Here is a 27,428-nt window from a genome sequence, read left to right on the forward strand (position 1 = left end):
AGCAGATGTAATGACTTATTTATTGTTTTGCTATCATGATAATTGACATGTAAACCCACACAACAGAAAGATGAATACACACATAATAGCCACTGCCGCCGATCACTGGTGTCACAATCTGCCTCGACCTCTGTCTGTCTGTCTGTTTGATGCTTTACCTCAGCCGGGTAGCGCTCTTGCCCTTGCCACGGCCTTTGGTGCTGAAAGGGTGTAGGAAAAAGTATTGGGGGTCATTTGATTGCAGCATTTAGGATATCAATCAACAAAACTATGATGCCTTTTAATCCATCCACGCTAGATCATGCATCTGCAATGTGTTAAGAATCTTTACTGCAAACGTGAGGTTTTTTTTCTGCATTATGATGTTACATAACATCATTTTCTGGAGATTGCAGCATATTCGTCTCTCACACTTGCGGCCACTTTTCTGACTTCTCTGACATACTGTAAATTGCGTTTGTCATGGTTCCAAATTGTAAAGCCTGCAGTGGAGGATTGTTATCTAATGATGACATTGCAAATAAAAGGACTGTTTAAAGGTGACCATTAAAATTGTGATTGTTACAGAGAACTCCTTGAAGAAAGCATTAATTAACCAGAAGCAAAATAAATTCAAATTTAGAAGTACATATGAACAGAGCGACAGAAGACATTAATAATGCAATTTCCATCATTGTCATGGGTTTTAAGGAATGATTGGCCACAGAGAGCTCATTCATAGTTTTAGTATCTGTTCAAATAAATGGATTCAAGTGACATCTGTTGTATGATCCGTTTGTATGATGGAAAAAGGTTTAGGCTACATCAGGGAAGATTTATAAAAGATGGTGAACAATCAAGAAGGAAATCAAATAATTAAGAAATCCACCCATGGGGTTTGTGCACTTACTTCTGGTGGTCCTGGACTCGGGCGAGAAACAGGTTAATCTGCAAGGCCAGACACAAAAAAATAGTTTTAAGAGCACAGATAGGATACCTGACATGTCCAGCAGAGCTTGCTAAGAAGACAGAGGGAGCTGGAAACCCCGCCTCGTACATGAACATAACAACTTCTCATTCCTTTGACTCTCTTGAAGGCTGTCTTGCATTGTGACCTTTAAATTGTCTCAAGTTGAGTAGGTGGCATGACTGGCGGCTGTGACAGCTGTGACTGTTTCTGTTGATCAGTCTCTTTGACTGTACGATATAAAGACTGATGCATTGTGGTGGTGCAATTACTCAAATAAAACGTGTTTTCCCTTTAAGGTGGAGTCAGCAATTGTGGAGGAAGCTCATTGTCCAAGGATTCTTTTTGTCAAAACCAGTAAATATCTCCTCATGATCCGCTGCCTGTCCGTCCTCTGTCCGTGCGCTGAAATAAAATCCAGCTTTATTAACAGCCTCTGTAAACTGGCATGTTGCTGGCAATTGAGGCCTCCTGTGGTTACATACCATTTGTTTACGTACCAGTTTACAGAGTTTAGGCTTTAAATTAACACCAGTTTTTCTTTCAGCGCACACAAAGTATGGACAGGTAGCGGAGGATTGTGAGGAGATATTCACCGGTTTTGACGAAAGGCATTCTCCAGAATTGCTCACTCCACCTTTAAAATGACTAGAAGACCATGCATGAAATATTATGTATTTAGGGTGCTCAGTTTCTCTGGTTTCCATCTTGATTCAGGGAGATCTTCCCTTTGTTTTCCCATTACAGGTGTCATTACTTTGACACGTCCAGCTGTGTGTAGTTGGGGGACTTACGTTGTACTTCTGAGATTTGGCTTTGTCACTGAGATCAAACCTCTCAGCCTCCAGTCCCTGCAGCCACTGCCACAGCTCTTGGGCCTTCTCCCTAAAACACAATCAATCAGAGGTCGTATTCAGGGCATGTCCACAGGGGACAAAAAGTTGATTTGTTACGATACAAGAGTGCAATCGGAAAAGAAACCGAAGTAAAATAACTCTGACATACTTAAGTTTGTCCTCGCTCATGTGATCCACCTGGAGCGTCTTTTTGCGGTCAGCCAGGATCTTCTTCTTCTTCTCCCTCTCCGTTTGTTTCTTCCCTCCTTTGCCTCTGGTCTGGTCGGCCTGTGTGGGTCCAATAAACAAGATATGTACTGTATGTCAATGTGACTCAAACAATAAGAACGTTTTATTCACCCTCCTCCAAACGGATTGATAAACTGGATTAAAGTATATATTATATACTTATTATAAATATTATAATCATTCCAGGTAGTACGAGTAACTTTTGTTCACAAATGTAGTATATGGATAACCATGGATTTTGCTTAATATTTGAACCCCCCCCCCTGAGGATAAATTGCAGTTCCTTTGTTCGTCCTCTGACTTTTCCGTAATGGAATGGCACCATTTTCTTTTCCTCTCTTTTTTCTTTTCCTTACCCTTAAACAGTTTTGGTTCATAAAAAAATATCTAATACTATTGGCTTTATTACCAATACAATTTGGCCACAAATATAAGGTCCCAAGAGGATGCTTTGCAGAAAAATGTATCTCGTAATCTTTAGTGCCATTGTCATGTCAAAATGTATTTTATTACCAATACTTTGGTTTATTAAATTCCCAGCAGGCTCAGCTTCCCTGTTTGCTTCATGGTAATTTGAAAAAGTACATTTCTTTCTCATTGAATCATTATAAGCCATGAGGAATTCATTGACCTTTTGTCCAGCACTGAACTGTTGGCTCATGTTAGAGAGGGCCTTCTTCTTCTTGGCGTCGTCATCGGACTTCTTGCGTAGATCCTCTTCCTCCCTCCTCTCCTTTTCTGCCTGTGTGCAGCACAATTATTTTAGATGAGCTACCGAATCGTTTTCACGTTGTACACTATGATATAGTGTGAGGATGTGGTGTGGCCTACCGCAAGTCTGGCCTGCCTCTCTTTCTCTTTCTCTGCCCGGATCCTTTGCTGCTCGGCTCTCTCAGTACGACGTTTCTCCTATAAAAGAGACAAACAAAGTTGGGATGATTTTGACAAAAACAGAAACAACATGATTACTTTTTGTCATTGCTGTCCCTCCTCCACAGCTCTACTTGAGATTTCTAAAGTCTAAGTATAGAGGGTGATGTTAAACCCCCTGAGGCAAATTGTTATTTGTGCTACTGGGCCGTATAAATTAACTTCAGTTTACTTGACTTGACACTCACAATTCTGGTTACGAGGGCTTGGAGATCCTCCTCCTCTTTTTTCCTCTGGACGAAGTGAGCCTCAATGAGAGACTGCAGCTCAGCCAGGTCCTTCTCCTGACGCTTCCTCTGCATGTCCTGCCATCAGAGAAAAACAAAATACTCATTTATTAGAACCCATCAGTTCCAAAATGGCTGTTTTCCAACAAGAATGAGGCATTTTATAAAGTGGACTCACATCAAAATCCACTTTTTCACCATCAGGGATCTTTGGGGCACTGACGTTCGACATGAACCTGTTGAAGTGAGCAGTTTATTATTGTATAGTCTGCCACAAGTGGTGATTTGCTACTGAACTAAAAAAACGAGGTGAGGCCCTTACTTAGGCTTGGGTTTGGATTCATCTGAGGATAAGAAAAGAAAAGAAAAGACGTTATGAATAAAGTGGTAAGCGAGTGGGACATATAGTTGAAAAGAGAAATTGCAGTTTGCTTACCTGTTGCTGCCGATCAGAAACATAAATGATTAGTGATATGTCTAAAACTGAAATGAGATAAAGTAACACACATGTGGGAAGATGTAGCTTTCTTACCTTCTCCCTCCCTACAGAAGTAAAGCGGTATTGATAAAAAAGAAAGAGAAATCAATTAGCGAATTTAGATTTTTTTTATACATAAAAATGATATAGTATGCAGGAATAAAATTGAATTACATACTCCTCCATGACTTCTTCTGCTTCCGACATTTTGTTATGGATGAGTTCTGCAAAATGGATCCAGTCTTAGGTTATTTTTAGACCAACAAATATAACAGATCATTAAACCACATGGCAACAGTTCAAGCTGTTTACAATGGGTGTCAGCACCGACGGAAATATCTCAGCTCACTGTGGCAGTTGTGGGGGGGAAAAAGATATTCATATATTTTTACTGGAGCAACAGGAGTATTATAACAAAACAAAACTCTGTTACAAGTAATTGCAGTTCAAGTAAGTAACTCATCAACACAGCTGTCAGATAAAACGTGGTAAAGGACTCAAAAGAACAATATGGAAATATTCCAGTCATGTTCCACTGTAACCTTGTGTACCGCCTTTTTCCATCTAAGGTTGCAACACTGGAAATATTTAATTTATGTTGTGTATTTTGTTTACCATATTAATTACCAACTATGCATTCACCGGCATCCTACTAATGGGAAGCAAGTGACCTCAACCTTTGTATTGCAAATCAGTCACATTTGATCAAAACGTTTGAAAGGTTTGTTACAATACTGATACTTGGATGTGAAAACACATCTGCTACATTCTGAATGTGGTAACAATGTTACAAATGTCACAAACTGAGAATAACTCTCTTGAGTAAACTTTAATCCAAAGTAGACATATAGAGAGTCTTACCTGTAAGCCAGACAGAGGGAGCCTCAGAGACTAGACTTCATACACAGGTTGAGCATCAAGGATACATAGTCCGGCCCTTCTGACTCATGTGACTGCAGCACCCTATGGCTGGTCAGTCTATTGTTAGACAGCCCTGTCTTCACACACACACACACACACACACACACACACACACACACACACACACACACACACACACACACACACACACACACACACACACACACACACAACACACATTCTGCAGGTACATTTCTGTCATGGTAAAATCTCATGTACCCATTTAAGCTTTCATCTGCCTCTCAGGTTTCCACAACCCATAATTTCACAAGTAGTTAAAAGGGACCTGAAATGACTTTTTCTCCCAGTAGCTAAAATCATTAATAGCAGAACTTTCACATGCTTGTATTAATTTTTTTTATTGCTGAAGCAAATACACATAATTTCAAACATTCAAACAAAGCAATTCACCACAACAGAACTGAAAGACTCACAATACATTTTGGCAGGATTCAACTCATGACAGAAACACCTGTGTCAATCTCTTATTAACTTGTATCACTGCTGCAATGCAAACAAACTGCAAAGGTTAGGGGCACGTAAACTGATGACAGATAAGCAATACTGCTACCTGCTAGCAAACAGGTATACTGTTTGGTCACTTACAGGTGATTGGCCTACCCGCTTAAACACACGTTAAAAAAGAGTTGGTGGACTTAGGTGAACAACTCAAAATAAGTCACCCTTTAAAATGGGTTTATAAAGTTTGTATCTAATGGTACTACTTTTTGAATAAGCCATCGATTATAAAGTTAAATATGCTAATAATAAGTCATTGATACAGATTTAATTTTTATTTATTTAAACAATAGACGCTAACTTGTTCATGAATTAGCTTTTGTCCCGATGCAAAGACTAGTCTACAGCTATGTTAGCTGTTCATTGAGACTTAATAAAGGCTCAGCATTACTAATAGCTAAATGCTAACATCAGCATGAAAACATTGTAGCAAACGCGTAGCAAATTTCATGAAAATTCAGCCAGTGGTTGTTCAGATATTTCAGTCTGGACCAAAGAGGTGGACTGACAGACTGATTGATAATTAAAACCCCAGAGCTACAACGCTAGTAACCCCAAACCTGCTCCTATTTATCGACTTATACACACTTAATGAAAGCATCAGTTCGATTCATAAACCCTGTATAGAGGGTGACTTATTAGAAAGTAGTACCATCTTTACTCAATTATGTACAGGAGAATCTTCCAACATCCAGCCCAGTGGCAGTGTGCTCTAACATTTCAAATGTGAGCTTTAAGACATTAATTAGAGTCTATTGCACCCCCAAAAAAAGCAGTGAAAATGCTTTCATGCGTACCCTTATTATGACAAAAAAAACACAGATGCCCGGGTATTATCTATATGACAATACACGACAAGGAAAGCAGAAATGTTCGTGTTGCTTAAAGCAATAAAACATTCAGGCATCCTGATGGCCAGATGGATATTACACAATATATGATCTATTAAGCTTTAGCATTTGGTGCTTTGCCCTGGAAACAAGTACAGGGTATGACATTGAATGATTGGCTGAGCTCAATTAGGGGAAAGTATGTGGGAAGACTTTGATGCTCGAAATGCTTTAGTGCCGCTCATCCAGGTCCCAAGTCTTTTCCTCGTTGTGGTGAGAACTTCATGCAAAATACAGACACGCCGAGGCCCATAGAGTAGCAGAGCCTTTTGTTTGGTCAGGTAAGTGGGTATGTCAACAGTTAGGGGGTCACGCCTGTTAATAGAGAGAGACAATAAAGATCTATTAGTCAATGCATCCGTCATTTAATGCTGCATAGCTTCTTTAAATTTTATTGGGTGTCAAACGAGATGATTCACAAGGTTGTTAATCAAATATTTTGTACATCCATACCTCCCTTTGTGTTTGTGTGTTCATTGATAAGAGCCAGCCCTACTATTGCTGACATAAACCCTACAGTCAAGGCTGGGACTCTTCTCTGTCGTTGAAAGCTGTAACTTTGTTATTTGCCCTTTATCCATTCCTCATCGGTCTATTTCTGCTGAAGACGTGGGGAGGCTACAAACAAGGACCGCTATTTAGGGTTGAAGCTGACACTCGACAAACACTTTTCCATTCCCATTGTTTACGCTCTGGCTCAAGCCTCATGGGACTCCACGTCAGAAGAAATTTGGCTTTTGGACAGGAAGAGGAGCAGAAACTTTACTTTGCTTACATCAGGGAATGGTGAATGTATTTTTTTTCATGATTAGTACACATTTATATTATCACTACGGACTGTAGAGATGCACGTTAGGTTTAAATCTACCTCCCCTGCTGTGTACAAATTTGCCCTCGTGGGACATTTAATAAAAACCTTGAACCTTGAACCTTGAAATCATCAGTACTGAGTGAATAAGCCCAGTGATCGAGTCAGTTTGGCTACTTAAACAGTAGGTAATCCTCCACAGTGGTCAGTTGTAATGTGAAAATCAAGCAGCTGCACTCTGGTATGCCAAACAGCTTCCTGACACCCTGCGTGGCATTGGACAGTGTAGGTGGCACCGGGTGAACTGAGAGTTGCAACGACACGACAGCCATCCCAGGAGCCGGCAAGGTTCTTTATACTGGGAAACAAGGTCAGTTTTTTTTTTTTTTTTTTTTTTTTAAATATAGACCACAGTGCCACAGAGCTGAGCCCATGCCCAAAAATCTCAAGCAGTAATTTTGATTTACAGCGAGCAGCTAGTCGGGCACAAAGGAAGGTCAGTGGTTTGTGGTGTGGTGGTTATGAGTTTGCAGGAGGCCATAAAAAAGTAATGGCCATCCCACCCTCATCAACAAAATGTTTTGTAGGACAGATACACTCTAAACTCTGCTCCCCCAAAGCCTGATCAAGATAAAGTTGAGTTTATTAGTTAGTATGTGCACATTTACGGTCTCATTCACTCTTGTTGAGAGAAGATTGAACACTCTTATCAATGTCATTTCAGTATGAAGATGGCGCCAGTAGCCTGTTAGCCTAGCTTACCAACAGTTAGCTGAGACCCACTGCCCCCAGCGGGAGCTTGTCTATATTCCCACAGCCTGTTGGTACCACATTTTTAAGTAATCAAACTATAATAGAGAATGGTATGTCTATTTGTTTGATTGGGTGTGTTTCATTCCTGGTCTAACCCCACCCTAACCCAAACCACCCAGCTGTGATGCCTGAACCTAATTGCCAATTTCAGGAACATAGGGCTGTGTGACCAACAGGCCCCCCCTCCAGCAATCTTTAATAATTTCATAGGTTGTGTATGTTAAATCTTAATCTCAAGCATAATTGCACAGTAGCTGTCAGACAAATCAGTAACAAAAAAAGTAGTAGGCCTACATTATCTGCTGATATGTTGGGAAGTAGTACAAAGCAGAAACAGGAAAATACACAAGAACAGAAATCGTTCTCAAGTACGGTCATTGAGTAAATAGGCCTACACTGTAGTTACGTTTAAACACAATTTACAGTTACTAAAATAACTCACCATTAGTTTGAAAATTTGCTCTTGCCTCCAACTGCCACCTGTGAACAAGAAGGAATAAAGGGAAGAAAATTTAACAAAATACTGTAAACATTCAGTAATGAAGGCAACTGAAAGTGTCGCAAGTATTTCTCATCTTATTCTGGGAATTATTCTGAGTTTGGTTATGTGGACCACCGCATATATATATATATATATATATATATATATATATATATATATATATACAGTATATATATATAATATATTTGTGGAGATCAAGAGCGGTGGGAGTGAGAGGGTTGGATTGTTGTGATAAATATATGAAGTAGCCTATGTTTAAAATGTGTCCATAGCCTTTAGAGATTTATGTCCAGTAGTCCGCAACATTCCCAGAGACATCAGATATAACATTTTGGAAACTGTTAAAAATTCACATGAAAATAGTCCTACATCAAGGAGTCTTTTTGAAGCTTTCCTGGCTTTAAAAAAAATACATTATACACAGCATTCAAACGCACACAATCTGTGCACAGTGCAGCCTCCTGTAACAACGTAGGCCTACAAATCTCATTCATGAAAGTAGTCCATGTTCTAAATGATCCACCACATGAGAACCAAGGAATATTATACTGTTTGTCCTCAAAAGCCTGTGTGGGAACTAATGATAGCTATAACACAGAGTGTATGTGACTGTTCATGTGTGAGGGGGTAGGAAGGTTAATACAGGAATCCTTCATCACATCAAAATCAATCATTTCAGTTCAGGCAACTCAAAGTTTTTTAATTAAAAAATACTGCCTGCTTTCAACAAAACAAAATAAATATACACTGTGGGATTGTATGGAAATAATTTTGGAGGGGGAGTATAGGACTGTTTGTTTGTTACTATACAATAAAAAGCAAGCCCAAGTGTTTTTCTTTGGCCCCTCCCCTTCATAAAAACCACAACAATATATATAAAAAAACTATAACAGTACTAAATTGATGCAATTATGGAGCTTTTACAAGACCATGTTTAGTCCAAAAAGTCTAAATATAGTATGATTCGGACCAACAGATTATAGTTGTGAAGGTGTCCTTATAGGTAACCATTACAAACTAAAAGTGCATTAAGAATTCAAGATGTTGTCCACCTTATATTTTTCACATAGTAACCAATTGTGACTGTAAGACAGGTGATATCTGCCTATGGCCAAACATGACTTTTATTAATATTCAAATTAAATAATAATAAATAAAAAAACTCACATAGTAAGAATGAAATATAATCAAATCTGGAATGTAATTTTTTTTTAAATGATATAAAACCCCCCTAAAGATTGTTGTTGCTAATAAATAAAGTACAGATTTGAATTAAATTACATGTTTACCTTTTGAATTGACTGAACTGAGAAACAAACAACCCCAAAAGTGTTGCCAGATTGGCCGGACAATCATGTTAACTAACAATCATCATGAAAAAGAATCATGAAATACATTGAAATAATATAGCCTTTAATTTTTTTTAAATTTAATATTAAATGGTTTTACTCATAAAAACAAAAGATTTTATAGAGCTTTGACAAATCTGGCAACACTGACCCCGATCATACGTGTTTTGAAACAGCATTAAAACAGTGTTAACACCACAAAGAGGAATCCCTCTGTGCTGGTGGAACCATGCATTCAATAGTGTGTTCTCTCACCTGTCTATTTGGTAGACTGAATACAACAAACAAATAGGACCATATCACCATTAAGCCTTTCAAAGCATTAACATCTTCCTTCACAATAGAGGTGTGTTTGTGTTTGTGTGTGTGTGTGTGTGTGTGTGTGTGTGTGTGTGTGTGTGTGTGTGTGTGTGTGTGTGTGTGTGTGTGTGTGTGTGTGTGGTGGTCGGGGGGGGGGGTACCTTGGCAGGCGTAGAGCTCTTCTTGGTTTCCCACATGCCACGCTTGTTACCGGTGTCACCTGGTTTCACATCCTGTAACAAATAATGTTAATCTTGAGGTTAAATAAATACTGTACATACAAATCTTGCTTAGGGTCCCCCAAAAGTATATGGCAGGTAAGAAGCCAAAGCCAAAAAAAAACAAGTTAAGCAGTGTATACTAAATAACAAGCTTAACAAAGTTTTTTTTCACGTACAATATTTATGTAGCTAGTAATTAATTATTAATTAATAAAAAGTACTATTCCCTCTGCCATGTAGTAGACTAGAGATATAAAATACCCAATAATTGCATTCTTACAGTAGTGGAATATATGTACTTACTTACTTATTCAAGGATTTAGTATTTATAATGTTCCTGGTTATTAGTGGAAAAAATATGTGCACCTTTACCAGTGTCAAGAGCAGGCAAAGAGCAGTAGGAAGAATTTGAGTGAGGAAAGCTGTGAAAAAGAGTGCAAGGAAGAAAGAGGAAAGAAAGGCAGAAGATAATTAAATTTAAACCACACATTATCCTAAGAAACACAATATATACAGATATGCGTCAGACTGTTATACAGCTTCGTCCCATCAGGGGGAAGTGTTGGCGTACAAGTAAGGGTAGGGTTACTTATAACTGCTCTCTCTGGCCAAGGAACTATAGATATCTCCCTCGTAAATTTCGCTAGGAACAATGTCACACGTCGTCCAGCAATGCTATTGCATGTGGCCATAGTTTGATGACTCCAGGAGACATGGTAAGATCAGCAGCTGGTGTCCTACTTCAAGAAAAGGACACAGTGCCGACCATGTACCCGATTACAAGTGACCTTATTTATTTATCAGTGTCCTACGATGTAAATTAAACCAAATTAATCATTCATCGTCTACATACTTGTTGGTTGTGTTGTGAAACAGGATAATAATATCTCTGCATGCGACAAATGCGAAGGGAGGCGAGGCCTTTATGTCCTTGCCTTCAAGGAGCCTTTAAATATGGAGTCACAATCAGATTGAAGTATATTGTTTATCGGCTTCATAGTGAGTCAAATACAAAAATTAATTTAAGTTTGAATGTACAGTATGGTTTTACGGCCTGTAATGTATTGTTGAAAAACCTAAGGAGGTCAAAATTGAGTGGGGTCGAGGGGGTGAGGACACTCCTGTGCGATGAGGCATGTTGGCATTTGGCCACTTGTCACACAACTGCTGCTTTGGTGCTCTGTGGTTGTGGGCCACAAAAGCAAAAATCCATTCAATGTTTTCCCACAGTTTTTAGTTTAAATACAGATATTTTAAAAAGTTCACATCATGTAAACAATAAAACATATCATAATTGTAATAGTAAATTGTGTGTGGGGGCTTTGGGTGCAGGTGTTGTTGAGTGGACTGTCCATGTGGTGTCACTAGATGCCAGACAGCAACTCTGTGCTCAGATATAACGGCTGCAGCCAAAGAAAGACATGGCATAATGATGTGCAAATGAGCACGTTAGCGTGTACAGAATATCAAGGGATTACACTATTCAAGTAACACTGGTGTCTATTATACAGTAGTCTGTCTGTGTGTGTTTGTTTAATTAAGACAGGGGGTTATCAGGCCTTACTGCTGGCTTTGCGGGTGATGCTACTGCTGCTGCTGCTTGTGCTGGAGCTGCAGTCTTCTCCGGCTCTGCAGGCTTTGCCATCCAACTGTTGCCACGTCCGGTGACTCCTCCTTTGAGACCCTCTAAATCCTGGGGAATAAAAGAGACACACCACAAATCCTCAATCACCTTTCGGTCAATCTCTCCATCATCCTTTGACACACATTTCCACTTTCTCTCTTTCCCTCACTCACCTTGTTGGCGGGGGCTGGACTGTCAGAGGAGCTGCTGACGTTGCCTTTCTCCCACATGTTCTTGATGCTACGCGTGCCTCCTGTGGGAATATCTACCACTGAAGACTTGGGTGATTTTACTTCTTTGGTTCCCTGTTGGAATAGGTTGTATTTATTAGTGGTGTAAAGTAACTTTTGTTCCATTTTATTTAATTGAATGTTATTTTATTTTATTTCCAATACACTGCATTTCAGAGGCAAATATTGATGTAATTTAAACAAGTGTTTGAGGAACAAAGAGGCAAAATGACAAATAGTGCAGGGTTGAAATAATATAAGAAAACAGTACTTTTACTTCAATACTTTCAGTACATTTTTCTCATGACACCTCCGTACTTTTACTTCAGTAGGATTTTAAATGCAGAACTTTTACATAATGGATAATTTTTCAAACTGTTGTATTTGTACTTCTTCCACCACTGGATAATGATAATGAACGAGGATGATAAATAACGTTGTCAAGTCTCACCTGGAGGGCAGACGTGAACTGGTTCATTCTGTCGCCTATCTTGGAGACGATTGGTGTGTGAGCTGATCTGACTGAGGTGCTGCGAGGACGAACAATATGTGGGGGATTAGTATTTCTCACCTATATAGGAGTGTCTGTATTGCACTGTGAAAGGTCTTTTGTTGCTAACCTTTTCTGGGCTGATTTGCTCAAGAATTCTGCCTTCTCCCCGATCTGTACGGAAAAAGTTTAAAGGTTATAAACCATCCTGTCGCTGACATGCACATTAAAGTCTGACATGGTCAAGCTGTCCTGGCTTTCTTCCTGTCTCCAAAACGACCTCACCAGTCGGTGCCTGGGAAGGTCTCTCTGTACTTAAACATTGTGTTGGCTGGTGCCTGAGTGATTGAACTGGAGAGTTTGGCTGTCACAGAGCCAGGATAGACAGACAAACAGACAGACAGACAGACAGACGCACAGACACGCACACACACACACACACACACACACACACACACACACACACACACACACACACACACACACACATACACTAACACAAACACACTAAGCACTCTGTTCAAAATGAATTATGCCTCCCATGTACGTGCACAGTCACACACTCAATTCTCAACATTCCTCTAAAAATACTCAAGCTAAAAAATTACCCAACGGCCATATTTGACTTCATCCAAGACGCCACATCTTTTTTTATGTTTTGTTCTTTTTTTGATGTTCTTGTCAGCTAAGAATATATGGGTGATATCAGAGGAATTCAAAACAGAAATTTAAATAGTAACTAGTAAAATAAACAACCATGTGGGAAACGTGGGAAAACTTAAAGGTGGAGTAAGCAATTCCAGAGGACAGTTTGTTAATATTTGAACTGACCAACAAAACAAATCCCCCTCCCTTCCTGCTCCTTCACAGGCTCCACCCCAAGATGTGCCATGCAGTCGTCAAACCTTTCCATTTGCATTGTTGTAATAAATGTCACAAAAACTGCGTGTAGCTGATAGTTTGGAGAAGTGTTGACATTCATACATTTTACATACCTGTTTACAGAGCCCAGGCTTTGTATAAACATCAGACTTTTGTTCAGCAAACTAACAGTACAAACAGTTGGCGGACAGTGAGGAGATATAACCAAATCCACCAAAAATCTCAAATTTACTTGTAATATCTTTCTAACTAATTTCGGTAAGTGCAAAAAACAGCAACATGTGGTTGTAATGAAATTGTGTGCTAAACAATCTCACAACACCAAACACAAGAAAGGGAATATGTTCTTTTTTTAAAATCAGAATCCTATTGAAATGACTTTGTTGTAGATAGCTGGTACTTTGCTCGTTACTGTAACTCACCTTTGAGGAGCCTTTGGAACCGACAGCAAAGACGGGGGCTGGAGACGCTTCCCCCATCTGTTTCTTCCTCTCTGCAGCCTCTGCCCTCCTCTTCTCTATCGCCTCCTTCATCCTCTTTCTCTCCTCCTGTTACAAACACCACAATGGGCTGTCAGACTTTGGTCATAGGTAACCACAAGATTCCTCCTGGGGAGAGTCTCACACAGCTCAGTGATGAATGGCACATAAAACAAATCTAAATCACAGCAAAATCATGTTTCACTTTCCATTTTTCAACCAGTAAATACATTTCACAATATGTAATATTTGTATGGGATCGTTACTTCCTGAACTTAAAGATATAGAGCGCGTAACTTTTATAAATGAATGTCGGTTACATTCGAGCCAACACCAAATGAATTGACACAAAGTTGATTCAGCCAATCAGCTCCACAAAACTCTCTCTGTATTTCTCAGTACGGCAGGGTTTACAAACCCCCCCCCCCCCCGACACTGGCGCAGGACCTCAGAAAAATCCCAAGAAGCACCTAAATTATCAAGTTGTTGATTCTACTGCAAAAAACCTGGACGTGCAGCAGAAAGTTTTAAAAATCCATGGGCAAAGTTACATAATATAGCTTTAAAGTCACCTGTTCTTTGGCCTTCTTCTCATCCAGCGCCTGTTTCTTCAGCCTCTCCTCTTCCTCCGTGACCTTCCTCCTCTCCTCTCTCCTCTTCTTGAGCTCCTCCAGCTCGGCCTCGGCCCCCTGCTGCTTCTGCTTCATCTTCTCAAGCTCCTCGCTCTCCGCATCGTCACGCCGACGCTTCAGCTCCTGCAGCTTTCTCTCGGCCTCCTGTCGCTCTGCGTCTTCGGCCTTGGTGGTGGGAGCGCTATCTCTGCTCACAAACATTCACGATTGTTTAATGGTCCATATATGCATGTTCCACAAAATCGGACTGGTGTTACATGCACATGATTTGAATTTCAACATGAGAAGCTTTGACGAAATGTCCCGATGCTTGCTCGCTCACAGTGTTCGTCAGGTGTACTGTTTACCAAGTTCATCATCTTAGTTTATCACGTTAGCAAACTAGCATTTGGCAATCAACAATAAAAAAAATATACAACTGAGGCTGATGGTAATGCCACTAGTTGTGTAGGTTTTTAGTTCATAAATCAAATCATTGGACAAAGTTTTGATCTGATGATAGCGCTTCATAAAAATTGAAGGAAACACCACATTTATTACAGAGGGACATGCAGTGCCAATCCATCCGATTGTGTCTAACTCATGGTGGCACTACAGGGAAAGTCAGGGTATCACCAAAAGTTATTAGGATTGATCCTCTTGGCACTTTGAGAGTCCATTCTGAATTTCATGGTAATCCTCCATCCAATAATTATTGAGATATCTACGTCTGGACCAAATTGGTGGAGTCGCTGTTGTGACTAAACAAATAGATTTTAATTTGGAACATCTACCTTCATCTAATATATTTACATAATAAACATAGCAAGTATGAGCGCATACTGTATAAATAAGAGAGTAGTGTTTAAAAGATACATGTTGGACATTTACCTTGATGTCTTCTCTGTTTTCTTAAGTTTATTTTCAATGACTGATCCGTTCTGTTTGGTTGGTTCATTCTTGCAAAAAATTGAGAAAAAAAGTTAAAACATTAAAACCCTGTTCCTACTTGTGTTTTCATGTAAGAGGAATACATCGGAGACATATTTACTGCCAATCATATTTCTTTTTACCTTTTCCTTGAAACCAATTTTCTTCGGCTTCTCCTCCTTCACACATGGGACAGAAAACAAGAGGCTTGGTCAAAACACACAAGAGAAAACCATTAAAAGCTGGTGCAGAATCAAGGCATGACAGTGAAAGCAACACAGATGTAAACTGAAGACTCATCATACTGTGACATCCACTCCACAAAAACTGTATCGTGTAGCAAATATCAATAGAGCAAGAACAAAGCCTGGAGAAGTCAAATGTGGTCCCTCAGTGCGACTGGATCTTAAGGATTAAGATGTTGGTATTACTTTACTGATTAATAGCAGCACCTTTTGACTTTTTAAGGATGACGGATGTGTGATACATCAAAATGACTGTGTTCTGTTACTTCACTTATTAATACCAGCACTTTTATTTGACCTTTCCAGGTTTTTGATTAATACCTCCTCTTTCTTCTTTTTCTCCTCCATTTCTTTCTTTTTGCGCGTTTCCTCCTCTTCTTTTTTCTTCTTCTCCTCAGCCTCCTTTTTCCGCTTCTCCTCCTCCTCTCTCTTCTTTTTCTCCTCCAGCTCTTTCTTCTTCTGCTTTTCTTCATCCTCCTTTTTCTTCTTCTCCTCCACTTCTTTCAGGCGTTTCGCTTCCTCTTCTTTTTTCTGTCTTCCTTCCATTTCCCTTTTCAACCTTTCGTCTTCCTTTTCCCTCATTGTTTCCTCCATCTCTTCCTCTTTCTGTTTTTGCTCTTCCTCCTTCCTCAGCCTCTCCTCCCTTTCCTTCTGTTGTTTTTCCTCCTCTTCCCTCTTCTTCCTCTCCTCCGCCTCCTGCCTTTCTTCTTCCTCTCTCTTGAGTTTTTCCTCCATTTCCTTCTTCTGCCTCTCCTCCTCCTCTGTCCTCAGCTTTTCTTCCCTCTCTTTTTGTTGTCTCTCTTCATCCGCTCTCCTCTTCCTTTCTTCCTCCTGCTCGTCAACATCGGGAACAGCTTGTTCTTCGGCGTCCTTCCTCTCGACCTCTACTTCTGCTTCTGCACCCTTTTCCTCAATCTCCTCCTGTAACATATGTATAATTATCATAATTATAATTCCGATAATTATATATTTTTATATAATTATTAATAATTAAGATAAAATAAGGTAAAATGTTTTAAAAAAACAGCATAAATATTAATTAATAAATACATAAATAAAAAAATTAGCAGCCGCATTAGAGGGCAGCACTGCAGGGTACACTCTAAAAAGTATATTTTTGAAAAGTTGAAGTAACGCACTGTTTTGAATAAGTCTGACTCGGTTTTCTGCTTTAGCGATGGCAACGTACTTTTGTGGATTACATCAAATTGAAATTGTACTGTACTACATAGACCTGACATTGACTTGCTTTTCTTATGCAAATGAAAGCGCTTCAATTAGGTTTTCCTGTCTAACGTCATGACGTGGACGTTTACGTCAACGTCTTTTTCAGCTAAAATTTTCCTGTGAAGCCGCCATGTTTTCTCCTCGCACTCGTCTCGCACACGGTCACGGCGCCCCAACAAAACGGTAAGTCTAATACAGACAAAGTAATGTTTTACAAATGTTAATTGTCAGATAATACATTTTCTGCCTGTAATGGTTACAGTTTTTCGTCTTAAGGTTAACGTCAGTAAGCTAAACTGAGCCGGACCAGCAAAGTCATGCTGTGTCCTTCAGGTTAGCTTATAATTTTCGATTAATTTATCTGATTCTGTGAGAAATTGTTGGCCATTTGTTCAAACCATTTGTGTGTAAAACTTCCTGTGGCATTTAAAGGTGATAGTTTGGCTGTTAACTGGTCAGTAATTAATTGCATTTTGCCAGCGGACACATGTAGAGTGAACGGTTAGTAATTTGCGCGCGGTGCTGAGTGCTCTGCTCTCCGGGTTAGCATGCTGTGTAGGCTACTGGTAAGGCCAGATACATTTACATTTCTTTACCACCGAGCTGCGTGCGCCTGTTGTTCAGTACACCGTGTGTGTGTGTGTGTGTGTGTGTGTGTGTGTGTGTGTGTGTGTGTGTGTGTGTGTGTGTGTGTGTGTGTGTGTGTGTGTGTGTGTGTGTGTGTGTGTGTGTGTTTGTGTGTTACTGCCGTCACCGCATCCGTTGCTATCAACGTTTTTAGTATGAATACTCAGGCAGCACCAATGAGAGTCGCATGCCGTTCTGATGAGAGCACGGAGGTGAGTCCGGCTGCTAAATAAACAACACCACTACTATTATATTAGTTTGCTAGCGGACAGGTAGAATAAACTGAACTGCGCCCGCGTGTCTGTTTGGGCCATTCGTTCCTACGTGTGTGTGTGTCATGTAGTTCTCGTGACAACCAAACACTCAACCTAGCTGTGAAACGCAGTGATAACTGCCTCTGTGGCTTGTTTGACATGGAGGCAGCAGCGGTGAAACCCCATAGTTATACGTTTCTCGGTGGTTAAAGTATTCACCAGTCCAGCTCATATTAGTTTGCTATATCGCAGCAGACTGTTTTCTCCTTCTTTACCACATTTGGCTTAACATTGAAATGAAACGCCACTCCCTTAGTTAATATTAATGCATGTTTAATTTTCTTTTCATGATTCTTTCCCTGATTGGTGGTGGTTACTTCAGGCCTGGACACAAATAATTGAACTACCCAAAGGTAAGTTAAACTGCAGTATTGAGTGCTAATGACAGTGCTATTTATAAGGCTTCAATGTGGCTGTGTAGCCACATTCAGTTTACCATGCAGGGTTAGAGTACAAGTTACTGCACCCTGCCAATGGCATGTATTTCTATACGTCAGGCAAATTGTTTTTCCAGTTCAGCCACAGTCCTTTTTAAAGCCATTTGTTGCCCTCATTATAAAAGTGTGCGAAGGATTCTCCTCAAAAGGATTAAACAGTGTGAAAATTAAAACTCATGTTGGGGAGGTGACGATAAGAAAAATGTAGTCAGGTGACGCAGCTTTGTTGTGACAAATGGCCATAAAAAGCTTATAGCCACTTTCAAAACAGTGGCAAAGTGCTATAGAGCATAATAACAAATTTAATACTGAGATTATATGATTTTTTTATTCAGGACACATGAAGATCCATAGTAAGATTGTATACAGAGTGAAGTAATTTGCATTTTCTTTTATTAATTCACTATTTGTTTTAGATCCATTCTGAGTTCCTGTGGTTCATGGCTGTTCCTGGGTCCATGGCCCAGTTACAGTCACTCAAGTCAGCCGATCAAAGGTGGATCAACAGGCCAAATGACGGACACTTTGGACCAGGTACATTTGGAGCATCAAACAAAACAAGTTTCCTTGGTAGCTTAGAGGGTGTCAGAGTTTCCCTATCTTTTACAGATACATAACAAGGGCAGACCATTATAGTGTCTTTAATATATGCAGCTCATGTTTCACCATCACACCATTGAGCTTACATTTATTTTCTAATGAAACTCTGGCATTACAAATGTCCATTTATTTTTAAATAAATTGTAGGATTTAAGTTTTAAGAGTGTCTTCGATTATGAAACTGATTTGAATTGAAAATTAATCAATATCATGTTGTCCTAGACTGACGACATTCTTCTTCGGAGGGAGTGTGTACCGAAAGCCTTCATCATCTGCCTCGCAGAGGATACAGATGACCTGATCAAGGAATATCCGGTAAGCTTCAACAGTTACACTTTTATGCAGGTTGAACAGGTGTTATAAAGTTCGGTCTACTTACGAGCGTAGTTCACGTCAACCGGGTAACTTTAATCTTTCATCACTCGTCCATGGCTGTGACTCATGCCCGACGGTGACTCTGCGCGCGTGTGTTAGTGTGCGCGCGCATGTGTGTCTGCAGTGCCGATACACACACACACACACACACACACAGAGGGACAGACAGATTTGGCAGACTAGCTTTTATCATCCCCAAATAGTTTGTAAAATTAATAAATGCGTGTCTCCAGAACATATTTAAAAACTGTATTAGCGGGGGAGAGAGAAAGGTTTTCGTTTATTGATTTTACCTAAATGGTTATGATTTACTAACCGGTTACACATGTACACGTGCACACCCCTACTCTAGATTGCAACAAATATGCAAAATATGACTAGAAATTATTTGATTTACTGTTGTACATTCATACGATAGAGGTACTAGTATAGTGGAAAAGTAAGTCAAGGGCCCTGAAAAAAATACAGATAAAATCAAGACACAAAGTATACTTGAATTACTCATTAGAATAATTAGTGCATGTTCACAAAATTGGACTCAAGACTAATGCCAGTGATATTATTGTACCATACAAGGTTCATAGTTAGTTACTGCATACAAGTGCAAAGTGATGACAGTGATGTTTTGTGTCATGTACTGTAGGACTCTGGAGCAGCTCGCCATTGCAGAGTTTGTCTTTTGAAAGGATGGGGAAGGACTGCAGGAGCCACCTGAAAACATGGGCCTCTTCATCGAGAGTGTGGAGGTTTTGCATGGACTGACCTGAACCTAGCTTTTCCAACACCCCTTTCTTTCACTTTTGAGGTGCTCCAGAAAATCATCATGCATCTCAAGCAACATAAGATGTCCCCCAAATCCTAAAATCTGTATGGCAGACTTGAAAACAGTGACTACACATGAGAGACAAATATTCTTCAAACCACAAGGTGATATACACAAATTTTGTCACACGTTTTTGGAAGAGCAGGTGAAAGGTTCCATTTTTGTTTCGATATGGTCCAAAAAGAACAAAACACACTGGCTGTAGAGCAGAATCTATGTTTAGCACGCACAAGAATACATAACTTTGGTGTTTTTGATGGTTTTATGCATTACTATGCACACAGTTTGTCAGATTTAAAACTGTAAAAGAAGTTCCTTTTTATATTTACAGACACTATCTCAATATGTATTATCACTTATAAGTAAAACCATTTTTGGAATAATTTTTTCAAACTTATTTTTAAATAAAAGGTGAAATGTTGAGATGGTATCATATTGACTTGGAGGATTTTTATAACTTTAACTGGCGGCTGCCAGAAACAAGGAAAAAAGGACAACTTGCATTACACACCGTGTTTGTCTGATTTAAAACTGTAAAAAAAGAAAAAAACCTGTGAGTCATTACATTGAGAAACTATCAATATTTCAGCTTAGTATAAACATATTTGGACTTACTTTTTCAAACATATTTCAAAATTAAAGGTGAAATGGTGATAGTATATTTATAATGACTTACAAGATCTTTTTATTTTTATTTTTTTTAAGGTGAAGTCACCGATTCCTGAGACTGCTTGTAGTCCTAATCACTTTCTCAAAAATCTGTAAATATATCCTCACGATTTTGCGCTGAAAACCAATTCAGTGTCTTCCATTACAATGCCTATGCTCTGTAAACGGGCATGTGGTTCTCCGGTGGGCCCCTTTTGTTAACATACCCTTTGTTTACATACCAGTTTGCTGAGCCTAGGCTGTGTTTTTTTCCCCACACAATTTAAAACTATGTAAAAAAAAATACCAAAAGTGATTTGACAACAAGCGGTCTCCAGAATCCCTGACTCCACCTTAAACTGACGGCTGCCAGAAACATGGAAAAGGCTTACCTGCATTACACTGGTTGTCTGGTTTAAAACTGTAAAATATTTTTTCCTTTCCCATGTTAAATTACACTGTGACTATACTGGCTATAGCTGGTTATAATGGATTCTATATTGGAAAGATATGGGAAATATGTTGCTTGCCCGACTGTTATACACTGAAATGTGTTCGAAGGTATTGGCACTTTGTTTTCTACTTTTATTCAATAAAGTATATTAAAACAAACTGATTTGAAAATGTGATTTTATTTTAGAAGCAATTTTAAGTTGAATAAACTTAATTCAATCCTGTGTTACCGGTTGCCTTAATTCAATTAAGTTGGTCCAACTGTTTTCTTTTAGGTTCTACGGAAGCAATATTTTACTTTAGGATTAAACAAGAAATTGAGTCAGAAAACACTGACATTTTAAGTTGTTGTCCCTTAATTTTAAGTTGGATTAATGCAAACTTTTGATTTGAAAACAAACAAACTATTAAGTTGATCTGACTTAAAACAATTGTTTAAGTGTAACTTACATTCTTTAGTTCAATAAACTTAATTCAATCCTGTGTTACCGGTTGCCCTAATTCAATTAAGTTGGTTCAACTTTTTTCTTTTTAGAGTGTAGCCATGTAAAAGTGACTTGTGTGTGTGTGTGTGTGTTCTCTTTGCATAGGCAGTGTCTAACTCCAAACAATCTTCCTCAACTTTCACTGTACCTTCTCAGCTTCCTTATTCTCCTCTTCTTCTGTCCTCCAGGAGTTAGTATCAGTGTTTGCCACCTCCTCGTGGGCTGGTTCCTCCTCCACCTTCTCCTCTGTACGTTGCTGTGTGCCACTGACGGTCGACTGCTCTTCCGACATGTCGTCTGTGCCGTTGGTGGTGCCGACGGTGGGGTCAAACTCCTTCTGTCTCTCCATGGCCTCCTTCATCCTCTTCTGCCTGCGCTCCTCCCTCTTGGCCAGGCGATCTAGCAGAACCTGGTCATCATCTTCACCTTCAGCAGTGGTTGCGGTGGAGGACACACTGCAATGCACAGGGAATGCGTCTGTTCATGAGAACCGAAGAGCCTGGAATTCTAGTCGAATCTAAGTCTGATTTCCAAACCTGTGTGATAATAACCCACATCTAAAGTCTCTGGTTGGACTATTCCGACGAGAAGAAATATAAATCCAAGAAACTCACGACCAGGGGCACTTCCATCATCTTTGTCAATGGCAAACATTTTAAAATGTCTAAAGTTCTAACTTTCTATTATACACTATAACTATTTTTAACTCCAATTAATTTCTCAACCTAATAACTTGTGCATGAAAATGCATTTGATTAACAAACAAAAATTATTTCTTATTCTTTCTTGCAGTCCTAAGGACGCTTTTTGTCTGGTGGAGCGTAGCAGCAGCAATGTTGCTATCTTCCCTGCAGCAGATCTGTTTAAGCTGCTGTGTCATGGTCAATAGATGAACTAACAGAAAAATATGAATGGCATGCAATAGGCCTACTGTAAAATGGCATGGTTTACTTTTAATGCTTAGCAACACAACAGTCAACAGCTGCACTAAGCTTCTTGGATCCTTTCTGTCCTGTAGGTCATAAAGTCAATAGACTCTTCATCCTGAACATATTCAAGTACTGAGAGCAGCACACTGTCAATCCATCCAGCTCACTTGTAGAAAAACCCACCAGGCAACATTTCTCTCTACTGTCCAACTGATGACACTAGGGCTCTGCTCTGGTTTACAGCTGTTTACTCTGATTACCCTTGATTTCCCTGGTCTGTCCCGTGTCAGACCTCCTCTAAATTGTACCTGTTAGTATCGATGACATCAGTGTCTCCAGGCTCCTCTGAGTCCTTCATCTTCTTCCTCTCCTCCCTCGCACGCCTCCTTCGCTCACGAGCTTCCTCCTCATCGTCTTCGTTGGTGCAACCACCCACGCTGAAATGTTACACAAAAGAATCCCTTCATGCCTATTCAAACTGAAATTCCACTATGGGTTATTGAAGTTAAGCTGTCACTTAGTTTTGTTATAGTATTATATTTATGTTTTGAAGGGCATAATAATCAGTGTTATAGTGGATATTAAATAAAGCATGCAATTGACAGAAATGAACCAACATATTACAAATTGATTAAATAACAAATGTAACTTAGAACTTTATGTTTTCTACAGCGCCACCATAGAGAGCATCCTGACCTACTGCATCACAGCGTGGTTTGCAGGGTGCTCTGCAGCAGACAGGAGAGCGCTGCAGAGGGTCATCAACACAGCCCAGAAGATCACCGGCTGCTCTCTGCCTAGCCTGGAGACTATTGCCAGCTCTCGCTACCGCAGCAGAGCTGGAAACATCATCAAAGACTCCTCCCACCCTGCAAACCACCTGTTTGACATGTTACCCTCCAGTAGGCGGTACAGGTCACATAGAGCCAGGACAAGCAGGCTCAGGGACAGCTTCTTCCCCAGAGCCATCACAGAGACAAATAACATGATGAAACAAAAATAGGACTACCTGCACACTGGGACACATACTGATCATATTGATCATACAACTGCCGCATACTGTAAACATTTTCAATCATCATACAAACTGCTGTATACTGTGAATATTTCATCATTTAAGTGCAATACCACTGGAAAAGTGCAATAACTGCTGCTCATGTCAACACGTACATTATATGGAACAAGTGCAATAACTGCTGCTATTATTACTGTTTTACACTGCCTACAGGTCAACATTTTTCTCCCTGGTTGACCTGCCATTTTTGTTATTTATTTATTTGTTTGCTTACATAGGTTTGCTGCAGATTCTGTTATTTATGCAGTTATAGATGTATATATATAGTTTCCTTTTCAATAGTTATATAGTTATAGTTTTATAGTTATATATATATATATAGTTTCTTTCTTTATATAGTTACAATTTAAATAGGATAGATATATAAATATAGTCTCTTTTTTGTATATAGCTTAACAACATTTCCTTATCTTCTGTTCTAAAAATTTTATATTTATATTTATATTGCATGCTGATTGCACCAGAGGAGTGGCACTCAAATTTCGTTGTACAACATACAATGACAATAAAGGCTATTCTATTCTATTCTATTCTATTCTATTCTATTCTATTCTATTCTATTCTATTCTATTCTTAGAACTTTATGAGGCAAGGAGAGATAATCTGAAACGGCTCATTGATAGAGCATGGGGTATTATTTCCCCTCTGCCCTTCCTGAAATCCCACAACACAATGATTTGCAGATGTTGTGAGATGCAGAGGTGATGGGAACCACAGGAATCCTCTCTGCCTTTTTGTAAAACAGAAACGTAGACTCAAACGAGGCGGAAATCCAACAAATCCACAGGCAAAGGTTCCTCCAAATGGCATGGACCGACCCAAGCAAATCTATGAGGAAGTAATTCCATCTGATATTACTCCACCCTAAAGCTAGAGGCCTGCTGTGAGAGGGCTGTCAAAAATGTTACAGTTACATTTCCAGAGCACCAACCCCAAGGGACCTGAAACATAATGAATTGAGGGCGATATTATGAGAGTTTCTTGGCTGAGTAAGATGAAGGAAAAGAGACAAAAAAAACAGTCAAACTGTCAGGGTCTGAAGCGTTCGGGGAAGGCTATCTTTTGCTGAAATCGAAACATTCCAGCGTCTGCAGCACTTCCTCGGGCTGCACAGAGGAGCTGAGAGGCAGATAAAGGCAAAGGGTTGGCACTGCTGGCAGGGCTAGTTGCTGCAGGGCTGTGAGAAAATTGTTAGGAACGCCATCTCTTTTTTTAATGGGACAACTGATATGACCACAACTTATATACAGTCTATGGACAGCCACTGACTTTTTCTGCATTCCATTGTATGAACCTCTTGACCACCTGGCCAAGTTTCTGAAGGTTAACCTCACAATATTATTAAAATAAAACAGAAACCCAATGAAAAGACCATAACCAACAATGTGTTATCCCATCCTTCAACACATAATGACATCGCTAAGCTGTCTTAAGCCCCCAAGTCCCATTCATGATAGTCTAAACCTTTCAAAAGAGACCAGCCCCATGCATGTACTCCAAATGATTCAAGTACAAGTTTTCAATTTGTTTGGGGTATTCCTTGGATTTGGGCGTTTTAGGTGAATTTGACATGTTAGGGGGCTAAAAGCGGTTATTTGGGGTTATGAAATCATCAAATCCAGTTAATATTTTTGAGAGCAATGTTGTAGTTCTCAACACTGGTCTAAGTCTGGAGACCACTTTTTAAAGGTCTCGCCATAGAATCAAACATATATAATAAACATAATGTACTGGTCCTTATCTCAGTCAGTCAAAGAGGAATTTTATTTTATTTCACCAGGCCAGTGGTGATATCTCTTAATAAATACAGACATTTCATAAATACTGAGATAATGAAGTTTTTTTTTGTGGGTGCTTTTATGGGATTCTTCGGATACATTACAAGAGGGCATATGATTACGATTAGCAGGTTCCACATTTAATCATAAATGTGTCATGCAGGGTTGGACTCGCACTGGTCTGGTCCAGGGTCTTCTTCCTGACTTGGTCTCAACCTCTTAAAGTCTGGGTCTTGTCTCAGTCTTAACACTCTCTGGTCTAGGTCAGAACTACTAGAACACTGCTTGTGTCTGTTGGCTCTGATGATAGAAAATCCTGGCAATGTTTGATTTGGGTTTTTTTATAGCTCACTTAATTAAGCAACAGCTGCAAGAAAGAGGTTTCAGAAATTCACTTTACCTTAGGGTCATAACATCAGGTTATACATCGTTTGGTTTATAATGTTGTCTGGTAAACTACTTGATTGAACATTTCACTACTGGAGTGGATGTCAGCAATAACTCCTAAACTGTGTTGTAATATTTATGTGAAGACAATGATGGATGGAGGGAGATGACAGATTGAGAGACTTATCCAAACAGCAGCACAGCTGAGTTACTCCCTAATAAGCAAAAAAGGCAGTGGAGATCATTAAAACGTCGTCGCCGTCCAAGTCTGGGTCTGCTCTACTCTGCACAGGCACTCACAACTCAAACTCATGAAAGACACATACACGAACACACACATTAAGCCTTGATCACACTGATCATCTGTCTCCAAGACTTTGATGGATTATTACAAGAATGATCTAAAAAAGATGAGAAGAGATCTCTAAGTTTGTCCTTTCGCCGCATGGGTTTAAAAACCGACATGAGATATTCCACTAGTTTCAACCATAGCCTACTATATGTGAAAATGGATCAGGTTTGATTTGTTAGTCGTGAGTCAGACAGTCTACTAATACAACTAATGAGGCTTTGTTTTTTGTCATTGTAGGATGTCTTTTTACAGCATTTGTAAGATGTTCACAGTGTGTGTGTGTGTGTGTGTGTGTGTTTGTGTGTTTGTGTGTGTGTGTGTGTGTGTGTGTGTGCGCGTGTGTGTGTGTGTGTGTGTGTGTGTGTGTGTGTGTGTGCATATCCACATTTGCACATATGTTTACTCACTTGTCAGGATCGACGCGTGTCTGCTGCTCTCTCCTCTGCCTCCTCCGCTCCATGCGTTGTTCAAAGTCATCATCCATGATGCCCAAAAAGATTTTTCCTCACTTTCTCACTGAAAGACACGATAGCACTGTCAGATCACATGTTCTAAAATTGAGTCAGTCAGTCGATCACTTGGTTATTCAATTGGTTGATCTTGGAATACATATGTGATCAGCAGCAGACACACTTGCCTGGGAAATCTTGCTGAAGTACATTTCACATGTTTCAGAGTACAAGCGTCTTTGAGTGACCTCCAAAAAAGCGCTATATAAATTTGATCAATTATTATTATTATTATTACAATGGGATGTATACAACCTAATTTCCTCATCATGATGATGTCACAGCTTTTTGAAGTTTAATTCTAAATTACAGACCATCACAGTAAGTTAGTAAGTCAACACGCTCATTTAAAATTAAAACATTTTGTTCAAAACTAAATGAGCTCTAAATCAGTAGCACATCAAAGTGAAGGGGACCACCCAAAACAAAATTCAAGACATGGATAGAAACATAAAAAACTACAGTGTCTGTTGGTTTACAATACCTTAGCAGAAGCTGGAGTTTAGTCCATGAACAGCAGTGTCTACCCTCTCCCTTCATATATCAACTTCTACAGTCTGGTTTATATCTCAGCCCTTCTGCAGCACAAAGAATTCCTGTTTGGTCTTTCAAGCGACTTAAACTACCAGAAAAGGCAAAGCCTGCAGCTCCGATTCCTTCTCTCTCTCTCCCTCTCCCTCTCTCTCTCTCTTTCTTCTCTTTCTTCTATCTGGCTCAGCCTCCCTCCTCCTCCTCCTCTTCAACCTGACTCCTGCTCTCCTCCTCTATCTTATTCTGTCCCCTTTGGTCTGTCTAGTTTTATCCTGTGAATCTCTGTTACGCTCCTCCAACGGTTTACTGTAACCACTACTTTTCCTTCCTGACAGCTTTCTCTCTGTCCTCCTAAGTGTTCATAGATCAAATCTGCGAATGGATTGAGTTCATAGACT

General features: G+C 39.6%; 2 protein-coding genes and 1 long non-coding RNA gene across 3 annotated transcripts; 1 reads left to right on the plus strand and 2 right to left on the minus strand.

The window, feature by feature from the left end:
* Positions 1–63: 63 nt before the first annotated feature.
* Positions 64–3,529, minus strand: tnnt2d (troponin T2d, cardiac). Its single transcript, XM_080027205.1, has 9 exons — positions 3,511–3,529; positions 3,367–3,424; positions 3,150–3,266; positions 2,863–2,940; positions 2,663–2,773; positions 1,952–2,070; positions 1,741–1,831; positions 890–927; positions 64–200 (listed from the first exon to the last, which is right to left on the minus strand). Exons 2-9 carry the CDS (start codon positions 3,418–3,420, stop codon positions 155–157), a joined length of 654 nt encoding a protein of 217 aa, XP_079883331.1. The 5' UTR covers positions 3,421–3,424; positions 3,511–3,529; the 3' UTR covers positions 64–154.
* A 1,798-nt stretch (positions 3,530–5,327) lies between these two features.
* cald1b (caldesmon 1b) lies at positions 5,328–26,996 on the minus strand. Its single transcript, XM_080028596.1, has 16 exons — positions 26,984–26,996; positions 26,398–26,506; positions 22,707–22,835; positions 21,618–21,924; positions 15,802–16,401; positions 15,379–15,414; positions 15,197–15,264; positions 14,267–14,513; positions 13,638–13,763; positions 12,464–12,507; positions 12,295–12,373; positions 11,787–11,918; positions 11,554–11,682; positions 9,930–10,001; positions 8,060–8,097; positions 5,328–6,311 (listed from the first exon to the last, which is right to left on the minus strand). Exons 2-15 carry the CDS (start codon positions 26,472–26,474, stop codon positions 8,062–8,064), a joined length of 2,082 nt encoding a protein of 693 aa, XP_079884722.1. The 5' UTR covers positions 26,475–26,506; positions 26,984–26,996; the 3' UTR covers positions 5,328–6,311; positions 8,060–8,061.
* LOC307251273 lies at positions 16,826–21,134 on the plus strand. Its single transcript, XR_013844894.1, has 5 exons — positions 16,826–16,890; positions 17,971–18,001; positions 18,502–18,619; positions 18,908–19,000; positions 19,704–21,134. It is a non-coding gene; the product is annotated as an uncharacterized lncRNA (long non-coding RNA).
* Positions 26,997–27,428: the final 432 nt, after the last annotated feature.

This window comes from Ammodytes marinus (assembly GCF_949987685.1).
Source record: "Ammodytes marinus genome assembly, chromosome: 5".
Taxonomy (NCBI): domain Eukaryota; kingdom Metazoa; phylum Chordata; class Actinopteri; order Uranoscopiformes; family Ammodytidae; genus Ammodytes; species Ammodytes marinus.